Below are 14,013 nucleotides of genomic sequence, written 5' to 3' on the forward strand. Positions count from 1 at the left end.
GCCACCGTCTGATCCGCGAGAAGGGCCAAACGCTCCCCTCATGTGCCAACAATTCCCTTTATGCCTGGAATTTAGTTTATGGACAGTGAGGAAAATTCCACATGGTTAAGGCTTTGTTCAAATTTATGGTATTAATAAAAAAAATGGCTGTATGAAAGCATAGCCTGCAATAGTTTGGACGGCAGAGCCAAAACATGTTACTACAACAAGAGATAATAAGGAGAGGGCCTCAGTTAAATTGAATTAAATGCTATTATTGTCATTATACAAGTGTAATGAGATTTAAAGCATCCCCACAAAGTGCACATTACCATTAATCAATACATAAGTAAGAAATAATATATAAGTAGTCAACAACATCAGTAGAGAAGTGCCCAAATAATAACAATAAATAAACAGATAAATCATCAATAATAATGCAATTATGAGATTTGAAGCCTCATCACAACATGCGCAATAACAATAAAAAAATACAGATTAATAAACAGTAAATTATAGCTAAGTAAATAATCAATAAATAAGTGGGTAGGGAGGTAAACAGATAACAACAATAAACAAACAAATGATCCGTTAATAATCAATGAATATGTATTAAATAAATAGATAGTCTAAATAATAAATTAGTCATCAACATAATAAATAAGTAGTTGTCAACATAATACAGAAGCATTTGTCAACATAATACGTAAATACTTGTCAACATAATACAGAAGTACTTGTCAACATAATACAGAAGTACTTGTCAACATAATACATAAGTATTTGTCAACATAATACATAAGTACTTGTCAACATAATACAGAAGTACTTGTCAACATAATACATAAATACTTGTCAATATAATACATAAATACTTGTCAACATAATACATAAATACTTGTCAACATACAAAATAAGTAGTTGTCAACATAGATAAGTAGTCAACATGTTTTTTTAAACATAACACGGCACAATAGTTGTGTCTTCCAAAAACCAAACGAGAAAAAAAGCTTAGCGAAACATGCGCATCCAATAATGGCGGCGAATAGCCAAGAGACGAGCTGTTAGAGACCATCTGATGAAATTATAAACATAGTTCAATTGCACCTTGTTGCACCATTTAGGAGAAATGAAAACAGCAGCATTAGAGAGTGCTTGGCTCCGCAAAAAAACAAAAAAAAAACACACACACACAGAGATAGATGATAAATGCAAGGCCACGGCCTCGCAAACTACTGTGTAATTAAATTTGCCCCTACGGGACTCCATTAATAACTTATAATATAGTGTGCATTTCATTGGAGGGGGTCGTCAAATGTGGGGGTGTTATTACACTCGGGAGGAAATAAGCACCCCGTGTTCAACAACGGCTGATGTCAGTTGCAAGTCTTTCGCTCAAGAACTTTTTCTTATTATTAATAAGAATCTAGGATAACATATTATTAAATGAAGAGAAATTTTAAAGCAAATGAATGTAGGATTGGGGTTAATGTTCCTTCTAAGACGAGCAATTGCGCACTATTCTCGTCTTCTTTGCGTAGTAGCAATCATATGGCGCGCAGTAAATAAAATAAAACTTATTTTTTTGTTTTTTTACCATTTTCCCCCATGGTGGCGCTGTTTAAACGGCAGCCAGTGGTAGTACTTCTGTCCACGCTTGTGTTTTTTGTGTTTTAAAGCATGTTTTATATGAAAAATTAGAGGGAACATTGACATATTAATGCCCAGACTAATGAAAAATTAGAGGAAATATTAGTTGGGGTCCATTTTGTGTCAATGAGATTTATTTCAGGCATCCAAGACACGTTTTTAGTCAGAATTAAAGATGGCGTTTAGCAGAGAACAATGTAACGACTTAAAAATAAGAGCTAGTTGTTGGAGATACTTTTAATCAATGGCAAAAACTGAAAACGAAGAAAATAATGAGTAATAGAATCGGTTAATGAGAAATTAAGACGTTAAATAGGTTAAAAAGCGAGTGACCCTTGATATTAACGATGTTTCACTTTGAGCAAAATGGCTGACATGATCACCTCCACCATTTTAATGATCTTAAATTAGACGTTAGAGTGAAGCAATAGCTTCTAATTTGTCGCAATCAACTCCTTTGGGAGCAAAGTCAAAACCAAGCAGGAGCTAATCATGCACTTGAGAATGTTTGCTCAGAGCATTTAACATTTCAAATAGATTCACTCTTGTTTAATCAGCTAATCACCAAGCCATTAATTTTATACACTGTCACTTCCAAGCAGTCGTTTTAACGTCACCTTACCAACAAGAAGGTGAAATACACACCGACTAGTTGTTATTTTCCTGCCATAATCGTTGACAAATAGTATTTAGGTGTCTCCTGTTTTGTCAAACTGTGAAAGTCCTTGAAAATGTCCAAAAGACGCCATTTCTATCCATCAATCGCGATAAATGTTTGGAGTTCCAAGTTGGCAGACATGTTTTGACATTTTTTCAGTTTTTTTTCTGTTCTTATGACTGATGGCTTCCGCCAAAAATGTGTGTAATGTGCACAAGAGTGACAATTTGACGGAAAAGCTTTTTGGAAAAGTGCCACCACACCTAGAAATATAAAAGTACACACATGGGTGGGGAATAATATGTAATTTATTGTTTGTTTTTCAGACCTTTTCCTACAGAAGACACGACTTTAAATGAGGATGATGTGTATCGCAGCCTTGAGGAACTGGCAGAGTAAGTTTATTTAATATAACATACCCACACACTCACCCACATGTAGACAAATGTGTTTAAAAAAAATGTGGCTCATTCACATTCTATGGAGAAACTTCTCTTAGTATGTTTATCATAATATAATTCAAATGTGTTTCCAAATATTTTATTTTTCTATAAATTTAGGTTTGTTTTTTTGCGATTATCAAACTATATTGTAATATTATGACCCTATTATGCAGTATTTAATAATGTGAAGTCAAATTTATTAATTCTGAGCCGTCAATCAAATATTCAGATGTTAGAAGTAACCTAAAAATAGCCTTTGTTTATTGTGATATAATACAAACATGCTCCATACAATGTGTATCCAAATCTTTTATTATCTATAAAATTAGGGTATTTTTTATGATTATCAAGCTATTTTGTGCTGTAATTTTATAACCTTATTCATGCAGTTATTAATAATGCGAAGTCACCTAAAAATAGCCAAAAATAGCAAAAAATAGCCCAAAAATCAGCCAAAAATCAGCCAAAAACAGTTAAAAACAACTAAAAATTTTACCACATAAAAAAAATGATCAAAGATTTATAGAAAGTGACCTAAAACTAAACAAAAATAACAAAAAAGTGAGACAAAATAAACTCAATGTCTGTTATTGACAACAATAGATGTCCAATTCACTTAAACTGGCATCTTTCAGTACCATGGACAGTGCTAGACATCCAATGCATTTTGACTTACTACTACTATGCAGTATTACATTGCACATTTGGCGACTCTTGAATTCTGATTGCCACTTTCTTCCAAAACTCTAATGAAATAAGCAAGGAGCCCTCTGTCATTCCGGCCGTTGCCATAGCGACACTCTCGTTTCCAACCAGGCTGATTTTTCTTCCGTGGATGCGTGGGTTTTAACGTCCGCGATACGAAGTCGTGTGGCCTGGCCTCCACCCATTTGGCGTCGTTTCCCGCGGTGACAACTTCGATAAATGCGCTATAATTAGTTACCCGCTGTGAGATGGGTGTCATTCATCACGTGGAGATACAAAGAGGATCCAGGGAGGAGGAAATGGAGGCTCGTGAGCCGCAGATATCCATCCGAGGGATGCACGATTGTGACGTGCGCTATCTCCCGAAAAGGCAGCCAAGCGGGCTAATACAGGATTAGTTTGTCGTTTAACCTGACTAAAATATATCACATGGAGAGAAAAAATAGGAATAATAACTCAAAGCGTCCAACTGAAAAAAAATAGGAAGTCTGACACCATTGAATTACAGCATAAAATTCAAAGTAACAGCTTAGAATATAATAGTACATGTTTCTATATATTTTAACTATTTGCAATTGGCCCCAAGTTAGCAAGTATACGCTCCAGCACCCCCGCGAGGGACTCTGCTTTTGAATAGTTCCTCTAATTTAGTTGGGAAGCCTCTAATTCAAGTTTATTCGTGCGTGAGGCGGCTTAATGACAAAACATTCTGTTAGACGACGACTCATATTTCATCATAACATTAACGCTGATTCATGCTAATGACTTTTAATGAAAACATTCTGTGCAGGGCTGTTGCTTTTAATGATCCCATATGCTCACATTTTTGCATCTTTTCATCTTGTAAGAGACTCTTGAGGAGTGTTATGTCAGGAAAATTGATTATTATGACCGAAAAAGAGCGTTATTAGCCTTTTCCTCATTTTTACACTTTAGTTCTGTACTTATTTTTAAACTGCGCTTTGATATTTCTGACAAATATGTCTTTGAATGCGGTCTGGCCATATTTATTCCACATGGCATGTATTTGGACTTGCTGATGAATCAATTATGCATGGCTTCATTGATGGAACTAAATGCATACATGGTCTTTTTTTGTAAAAGGTCACAAGCAACCATGTGGCAGAGTAGCATAATTACATCAATAAGATCAACCACGGGTAATTTTTTTTTGCACAAAAACACACTAACATACCCACACACCCATCCACACATACACAAAACATCCTTAGGAAAAAAATAGGAATTGATTTTGAAAGAAAAATTGACAATACAATAAAAAATAGCACTTAAATGTAAGAAATACAGTATAAAATTAAAGGTAGCATGTTGAAATAGTAATAGTTAGCACAAATTAGCATAAAAAGACTAACATATCCACACACCCATCCACACACATTAGGGAAAAAAATGGAATTGATTTTTGAAAGAAAAATATAGATATGATTAATAGAACTGGATTAAAAACTCTGAATAGTCAGTTTTATTTTATAGATCTAAAACAATGTTAATTTTAGCTGTTTTGATATACTTTTATATCTTGCAAAATTATTTTTGAACTAAAAACACAAGAAATTGATAAAAAAATTACAATTATTGATTTAAAAAGGGGAAAATCAGAGAATTTAATATACATCATATTTAGATTTTTTTTCTCCAAATGGATTAAATTCATTTTGTCAGTAAATGTACCACTACATTTCCTTTTTCCCATTTTCTTTGAATGCATCAGTTGGAATGCTGTGGAATGATGGATGAGCCCTTCCAAAAGCAAAACCCCATTGCAGTGAAACTAAACCTAATCTTGCTATTATTGAAAAGCAATGCATTCTAACCTTTTGGGGGTATTTTTTTTTTTTTTGCTCAGTAACTGCGATCTAGTTTGTCATTCTCTCATCTCCACCCCACTCAAATGTAACCATCGTTGAGCGACTTGTCTGATTGCACGCAAACAGCCAATCCACCCCGTGGCTCGTCACTGTGGTAACCAGAAAGAAAATCTAACCTAATTCACGAGTGCTCAGCCCATCATTCCTCTACTACGCCTTTTATACACTGTATATGGACTTCATAATATTTGTAGATGGACTTTTGGTACCTATTTCGGTATTGGATAACTTTATTCATCCCATATTTGGGAAATTTGGTTGTGGGGTGAGAATACAGACACAGAAAAAGACATTTTAGAAATTAATACATAGTTAATAAGTAAGTTAATAAATCAATACATGAATAAATATATAAATAGATAAGCATGTTGCTGAAATACATATACATATTAATACACATACATATATAAGCACATATATACATACACATAGATGTACATGCATGCATAGGGTACAAATGTGTCTGTTTTTTAACCTCAAGTTGTAGTTTTTGGTTTGTAGCAGTAAAGCTTTTAAAAGATGACTCAAGTTGGGCTTACGTAGTTCTTGTTTTTCCTCTCCAGTGAGCATGACTTGGGTGAGGATGACATCTACGATTGCGTACCGTGTGAGGACGACGGCGATGACATATATGAGGACATCATTAAGGTGGAAGTTCGGCAACCCATGGTGAGAGCTTTGTGCTAAACATCTTACCACACATCCAATTTCTGCTTTTCTAGCCTCTTTAAAAATCCTTATTACAACACTAAAATAGGTTCTGCACCTATTTAGGAACACATTTTCGATTTTAGAATCTATACATGGATAAAATCAAGTATAACAATGAGAAAATAATGAGGTTAATATTCATTCACTTGCCTGAAATGAAACGTAATAGCATTTCTATCCTTCCTTTGGCTGTCAATCATACAATTTCAGCTTTATAATTATAACTGTATTGTCTATCATGTGGTCTATGACTAGAACATAAACTAAAAATATTACTATTACATCTTGTTTTATGAAAAAGGTTAATAATCTACAAATTAAGACACAGAAGACATTGTAGAACTAGTTAAAAAAATTACCGATCAAGAATGTGCGTGGTGATTCTTCCTGGTGGCTTTGACTTGATTTTTGACTACTTTGCCTTTTTCATGCTGCAGATCAGATACATGCAGGTGAGTGCCTCTGTAATTGTGATGATCAATACCGCCATCAAAGGGAATTCTCTCTCTATCCCTCCCCCACACTCTTCACAAAAAAACAAACAAAGCGAGAATTACGTACCATCCTCCAAGGATGACTTAGCAATGAGTTAGTTAATTAGATGTAGAGGGCAGCTGGTCCCAAAATGTGATCAGTGCCCATGGGAACCAATGTGTCATCCCAGTATGACTTCAATGCTACACAACGTCAACAAACACCTCATCCTGCGTATATCATAGATAAATATAAACAGAATATGAACATTACCGTGTTTTCAATGAGATTTTAAATTATTAAATATATGCAGGCCACATTTTGTTATTACATTTTAAGTTAATTTGGTTATACAGTGCTTTTAAATCTGTTTTTAGAGTCTTATAGTCCAAAGTGAAAGGTGCTCTAGGGATTATATTATAAATATATATGGTTATAATGGTTTTTTAAACTAAAATTAGAGTCATAGGTTATAATTGTTCAGTGTGCTGATAAAATATGCCCTATGCATTTTAAATAAATATGGTCATACTGTTTTTTAATTTTTTTTTAGAGGTTTATAGGTTATAATTGTTTAGTATGCTGATAAAATATGCCTTATCCATCGAGATTAGTACCATAGCACCCCCTTTTCATAGCATGCTAATATTTTAAAAAGTACTACTCTCTGGTTCAAACTAAATCTGGAATATGTCTTTTCTAGAAAATGGGCATGACAGAAGATGACAAAAGGAATTGCTGCTTAGTGGAGATCCAGGAGACGGAAGCCAAGTATTACAAGACTCTAGAAGACATAGAGAAGGTAACTGAGAACCAATTACACACTACTTTTGTCTTCTTTGCGCAGCAGCAATCAAATGGCGCGCAGTAAACAAAATCCAAACTTAATTTTTTATATTTTTATACCCCTTTCCCCATGATGGCGATGTTTACATGGCAACCAGTGGTAGTAGCTCTGTCCACTCTTATGTTTTTCGTGTTTTACAGCATGTTTTACATGAAAAAATAGAGGGAACATTGCTGAAAACATGTCTTTTTATGCAGCAACAATTTTGCTTTATTTAATTTTATTCTGGTCGTTTGTATATTTGATGTGGGCCAGCCCGACAGGCCGACCACAGCATGGAAGCGTCAGTTATTGTCAGCTTGGCTGGCGAGCACAAATGCCAGAGGAAGAGATCAATAGTGTTTATTACCCGATTGGCTGCCAAGGGAGAAGCCATCTTTTTAGGCTGGGAACAATTTCACACGCACAGACACAACATTAGGCATTCCCTTTTTTTATTTTATTGGCGAATGCATCTAATGTTGATTGCTGTGTGTGTGATCATGCATTTGATTCACTATAATACTAGACATGAAATTTTAGTAGGCTCCGAATGGGACTTTTTGCAGAAGTATTTCCGTTCAAAACGTGGCTGTATTTGTCACAATAGGGAAAATCAATTGGGGATGAATTAAAATGGTGTTTATTTCTTTTTCTGTGGGTGTAAAATGAAGCAAAAATGCAGGTAGTGTATTTTAAATAGTGTTTATTAACCTTGGGACATGGTTAATCTAATTTTTAGAGATTTAAAACGACTATGAGCATTAAAAAATACTTTATTTCATTTAAATTGCCTAAATTGCAGTACAATTGTGTGTGAACATGTTATGTTTTAATGTTCTGTGCATATTTTAGCAACAATTTATGCACTAGCATATTATATTTCTAATTGTTGTTGGATTAATCGTCGCAATGTTGTTTGTCATTTTCCATTTTAGAACTACATGATTCCTTTGAGACAACTTGTGAGTCCGCAGGACATGGAGGCCATCTTTGTCAACCTCGAGGTAACTTTTATACTTCTTAATGTGAATCATTCACAAAGATTGTCGTTGATTTGAACATCCAAAATTCAAAATGGCCTCTTTTTCGTCAGGACGTGATCAAAGTACATTTTGCCCTTCTTCGCGCCATCGACCTCAACATGGTGACTGGAGGAAACGCTTTGGGAAAGATCTTTCTCGACTTCAAAGAACGGTAAGATAATGTTTTTGTCTCCAGATGTTGTGCTCATTAAAAGATGCGCCGCATGAGTTCAAATACAGTACATCAGCATAATAATAAACACCGTTTTTTTTGTTTTTTCGGACTTTAAGATGCTATTTTTTATTTTTCGTAGTTGGACTATTATCCCTTTTTTCCACTTTGACAAACAGCTTATCTTTTGTTTAATAGGCCGCTATAGTCATCAAAAAATGTCCAAAATACAATTTTACTGCTATAACACTAGCTACAACACTTGCATTGTGAATTTTTTTAGTAGTGCGACTTATACTCCGAAAAATAATGCTCTTAAAATTGAAAAATATGTTATTTAATTTCTGTATCTAAAAATTCAATAAATTAGACAGTTCCTCTTCCAAATATTTCTGTAAGTTTACGCCAGATTAATCATTGTGAAAGGTCTATACAGAGTGTATTGATTAGATGTCAATCAAAATCGACACAACCTCCCATAGTCCCGCCCCCTTTGTATGCATACCACTGTCCCTTTACCAAAAGGTTAATCCTGAAAGATGAATTTCTTTTGTTTTTCCCTTGATTGGCAGACTGAGTACTTTTTCCGCCCCCAAAAACTCTGATTCTACTCGCCACAAATAGTCCATCTCTTTTCAAAAAGCCAACTGACGGATGCCATTGCTCATATTCAAATGTTCTGACATTTTCCCCCAATGCGCCGGCGGTTTATTTTAGGAAAGAGTTCATTAGATTTGCAGATTTTCTGCCTTACAAGCGTCAACGTGCTGCATGTGATTGACACGTGAACTCGCCTCATAATGGCGCCCTGGCCGTCTTGTCTCTCATTGGCCACAAACAAGAGCTATCGAGGGATTTGAACTCGCTCATCACGCATCCCTGTGATGTCGCCGGAGAGCCGACGGGGCGTCGTCATTCATTTGCTTATCTCTGCTTGTAAGTCCCGATGACCTTTCCAACAATGTGCTTGAAATATTTGGCTGTGGTCTTGGCACCAAAGATGAAAAGCCCCTTTTTCTTATTTGTCATTGAGCTGAATGCCATTGCCAAAATGTCAGCGCTCCATCACCCCCGCCCTTGTAAGAGCGGACCTGAATGGAAATCTTTTGTAAAGAGAGCAAATTGGTGAACATTCCCGCACTTATTTATGAAGAAATGCGGTTCTGGGATTGGTCGCCGGACGTTTGGTCGCCCGGACGTTTGGTCGCCCGGACGTTTGGTCAAAAAAAGTCTTTATTTCTTCATTGATTCCATCCTTTGTGACTCAGAACATTTTTAAAGAGAAAGTGAAACTATAAAATAAGGAATTTATGAGTGGTTAGCTCCTACTGTGTGTATTGCGTATGTGATGGACTAATTATAGGAGCAATATGCTTATTAGTCCTTTGGCATCCATATTTGGAAGTAGCAAGCCCTTGACTCCAATCAAATTATGTTATTAAGTCGTAAACATCATTTTTTTCCCTTCAATGCTTTTATTTTGTTGACGTGTCTGCCGTTTTTTTGTCACCCGATCTGGATTTTTCCATCTTTGACGTTTCTTTAGCTTACTTTTGACTTAAAAAATGACAAATGTGACCTCTAGATCGATGTCAGGGTTTCATTATTATATCTAATGAACATAAACTTCATATCCTTGTCATTTAAAATGAATTTATTGAACATATTGTTTTTTCCGCCTCTCAAATCCACAGCAACGGATTCTAACCTCATTTTATTGGCCCTTAGTCATTAGATTTTACAGGCCAGACCCCTCCAAATATTGCCCTGGGATTCAAATGTAGTCATTACTTATTCATGATATTCACAATTCAATTCAAATTAGAATACATTTATTCACATATTCATTCATCTGCTTCCCATTGTGGTAAATTGCTCCCCAGCTCACCTATCACATTTTGTTATAAATCTCAAGATTAATGTGAAGTACATTTTCTGAACAACTTTGAGGTGTTCTTAAATGAAATATTTAACCCTTTGCTTCAATATTAAGGCTTGGCTTATGTTTTGAAATCCTCTCAACTCATTTTCTTTCAAATCTGTGAGTCAGAAATATTAATTTTTGGAGTTGCTTTGCAGTAATTAGTTCTTTTTTTTGCAGTACTGCTAAAACATTTTAATTGAACAAGCACAAGCTTATTTAATCAGCATGGTTAATATATTCACCCAAATGAATGAAATTAAATTAGGCTGTTGGGTCAAATGTGTAGAAAATCAAATATAATGTTAAATAAACACAGAAAAATAAGATCCTTAATGATAATATTGCATTTTAGTTGAATTCCTAAACTTTTAGACAATGTTTTGCTGTAAATAATGAGTTTTTTTCATAAAACTTTATTGGAAATGCAATTTTACAGTGCAATGTCATAGTTTTCCTAAATTAGGCATGTTTGGTGTTAATGAAACTAAAAGGAGAACGTCATTGATGGCAAATTCTATTTGTATTGAGTGTAAATTCATTCTAATTTTGTGTCTCTGTAGGTTATTGATCTATGGCCAGTACTGCAGCCACATGGAAAATGCACAAAAAACACTAGATGAACTCATCGCCACGCGGGAGGATGTGAAGATCAAAGTGGAGGTATAATCAATAGCACCAATATAAAACTACACTTCTCTACACATTTGTCATCATTCTTTTACACCAAAAAAAGCTCTCATTTTAATATAACTTAAAAGTCAGCCTCTTTCTAACCGATTATTGAAGCAAAATGCATCTCATAATAACCTCCACATACAGAAATGTTTGTCTTTTGTGTTCCAAATAGCTTCTTTTGTGTACTCAAATCATAAACACTTGCAATTAAATACAAAATACGGACCAAATAAGCCAATTTGTATTCATTGGTAAACAAGCTTGCATGTCACTTGTTACCGGGTAGGAAATATAGCCTGCTGTAGATTGTAATGTTATTAAAAATTAAATGGATGTGTGTTATTTATTGCCTTCCAGGAATGTACCATGAAAGTCCAGGATGGCAAATTTAAGCTCCAGGATCTTCTGGTGGTTCCCATGCAGAGAGTACTCAAGTATCATCTACTACTAAAGGTAGAAATTATGTTTTGTAAAGTGTATACTGTGGTTCTCTGATCAATTTAAAGTGAAATATGCAGCGTTATGTGCCTACTTTTTTGCTAATAGAAGGCGATATCTTTTATTTTTTTAACTTAATGTCAGAGATGCTTTTTTTTGTAAATTACGACATGGTCCAAATTGTCTTGACAGGAACTTTTGAGTCACTCAGCGGACCGTCCAGAAAGACAACAACTCAAAGAAGCACTGGAGGCCATGCAGGTGCGGTTTTAAAATAAAAAATTGATTTGATTTGATTTTTTTTAAATGACAAAATCACTTTTTTTGTACTTTTAGGACTTGGCCATGTACATCAACGAAGTTAAGAGAGACAACGAGACATTGAAGAAAATAAGTGAATTCCAAAGTTCCATTGAAAATCTTGTAAGTATTTGCACTTGATTTTCACTACAATGATGATAATGATGTTAAGCAATATAGTAGTAATATTTTATAATTTAAAATCCCCCAAAATACAATATTATTAATATTGTATACAATATATTATGGCAAACTGTGAATTGACCCGACTGTCTATGTGATTTAAGCAGCAAGTCAAGCTGGAGGAATACGGAAGACCAAAGATAGACGGAGAAATTAAGGTCTGCTCCATCGTCAACCGGACTAAACAGGATCGGTGAGTCGCAAATTTTGCCCAGAAAGTCCGGTGCTCGGACATTTGGTCGCCGATCTTTTGGTCGCCGGTCATTTGATGATAGAGAGTTTACTGTTGAAGGCAGCTCTCAAAATTATGTTCATGAGGGAGAGTTTAATATCTAAGAGAGAGAGTTTAATATCTAAGAAAGAGAGTTTATTATCTAAGAGAGAGACATAATATCTAAAAAAGTAGTTCAATATCTAAAAAAAAATAGTTTAATATCTAAAAAATAGTTTAATATCTAAGAGAGTTTAATATCTAAGTATTGTCTAATATCTAAGTACTGTTTTATATCTAAGAGAATTTAATATCTATGTGCTGTCTAATATTTAAGTACTATCTAATATCTAAGTATTGTCTAATATCTACGTACTGTCTAATATCTAAGTATTGTCTAATATCTAAGTACTGTCTAATATCTAAGTACTGTCTAATATCTAAGAGAGTTTAATAAAGTACTGTCTAATATCTAAGTACTGTATAATATCTAAGTACTGTCTAATATCTAAGTACTGTCTAATATCTAAGAACTGTTTAATATCTAAGTACATTTGACCGGCGACCAAACGTCTAGACGACCAAACGTCCGGCGACCAAACGAAAATCCAAATCCTAAATTCTTAAATCCCGTCTATTTTTTCTCACAGGTATATATTCCTGTTTGATAAAGTGGTGATTGTCTGCAAGAGGAAAGGTTACAGCTACGAGCTCAAAGAGATTATCGAGCTGCAGTCTTATAAAATGTCCGATGACCCCATGAACAACAGAGACATGAAAAAGGTAACAAAGGAACATTTTTCTTGGTCACTAACTGACAATCATTGATAGAAAAGCTCATATTTCATATCTAGGACTTGCTAGTTGTACTCATCCATGCCTGAGAAATCACATAAATGCAGAAAAGGGTCATTTATTCTGAAAACTTGTTTGAAATGTGCATGTTTCGGCGTCCATGTTGCATGTGTAACGGGTTCTTTTTATGGTCTTTTTTCTTTTTGCATGCTTACCAGTCAAGTGGAAAAATGGTAAGCTTAAGTGATTTCTTCCTTAAACTTATTTTCTCATCTTGGCCGACTTGGCTGACAGAAATGTTGCTGTTTTTTGAGTAGGCGGGGCTTCACGTGAGAAAAAGCATGTCTGGTGTCATTCAGTTCTGACATAAATGGACTTTTCTTTGATTTAACATCTCGCCTTTTGCATTGAAGTGAATTTTACGGCAAACCCGCTTGCCCGTTTTTTTTGTCTCCAGTGGTCTTATGGATTCTACCTGATCCACCTGCAAGGAAAACAGGGCTTCCAGTTTTTTTGTAAAACAGAAGAGACGAAAAGGAAGTGGATGGAGCAGTTTGAAATGGCCATGTAAGGATATCACACATTGCATTGTACTTGAATCAGATCGAGCAATAGCCATAGAAATAATGCCAGTTTTCTGCTTTTTTGTTGATTTTTGTTGTTCTCATTTTGGTTGCCAGGTCCAACATCAAACCGGAGAGAGCCACGGCCAACCAGCACAACTTCCAAATGCACACATTTGATAAAAACACCAACTGTCGAGCCTGCAAGATGCTATTGAGGTAAAAATAAACCCACCAAATTTGCGGAAAAACATAGGGGTGCTGTTGCCTATCCCAGCTGACTTTGTGCACCTGAATTGGTGGCCAGCCAATCACAGGAGGGAGACAAATGACATCCAATCATAGCTAGGGGCAATTTAGAGTGTCTAATCCGTCTCCCATGCATGTTTTAG

At 35.1% G+C, this 14,013-nt stretch overlaps 1 protein-coding gene across 1 annotated transcript in view; it reads left to right on the top strand.

Annotated features, from left to right (window-relative positions):
- The window catches only part of vav2 (vav 2 guanine nucleotide exchange factor), an 84,391-nt gene that overhangs the window by 44,758 nt on the left and 25,620 nt on the right, over window positions 1–14,013 (top strand). Inside the window, exons 4-18 of the mRNA XM_077736651.1 lie at window positions 2,614–2,682; window positions 5,888–5,993; window positions 6,473–6,487; window positions 7,213–7,311; window positions 8,274–8,342; window positions 8,432–8,532; window positions 11,017–11,116; window positions 11,489–11,584; window positions 11,762–11,830; window positions 11,906–11,992; window positions 12,160–12,245; window positions 12,914–13,046; window positions 13,277–13,291; window positions 13,516–13,625; window positions 13,739–13,840. Of these exons, the coding sequence (XP_077592777.1) occupies window positions 2,614–2,682; window positions 5,888–5,993; window positions 6,473–6,487; window positions 7,213–7,311; window positions 8,274–8,342; window positions 8,432–8,532; window positions 11,017–11,116; window positions 11,489–11,584; window positions 11,762–11,830; window positions 11,906–11,992; window positions 12,160–12,245; window positions 12,914–13,046; window positions 13,277–13,291; window positions 13,516–13,625; window positions 13,739–13,840 (1,257 nt within the window). The remainder of the gene's footprint in view (window positions 1–2,613; window positions 2,683–5,887; window positions 5,994–6,472; window positions 6,488–7,212; window positions 7,312–8,273; window positions 8,343–8,431; window positions 8,533–11,016; window positions 11,117–11,488; window positions 11,585–11,761; window positions 11,831–11,905; window positions 11,993–12,159; window positions 12,246–12,913; window positions 13,047–13,276; window positions 13,292–13,515; window positions 13,626–13,738; window positions 13,841–14,013) is intronic.

Source organism: Stigmatopora nigra, chromosome 17 (genome assembly GCF_051989575.1).
Source record: "Stigmatopora nigra isolate UIUO_SnigA chromosome 17, RoL_Snig_1.1, whole genome shotgun sequence".
Classification (NCBI taxonomy): domain Eukaryota; kingdom Metazoa; phylum Chordata; class Actinopteri; order Syngnathiformes; family Syngnathidae; genus Stigmatopora; species Stigmatopora nigra.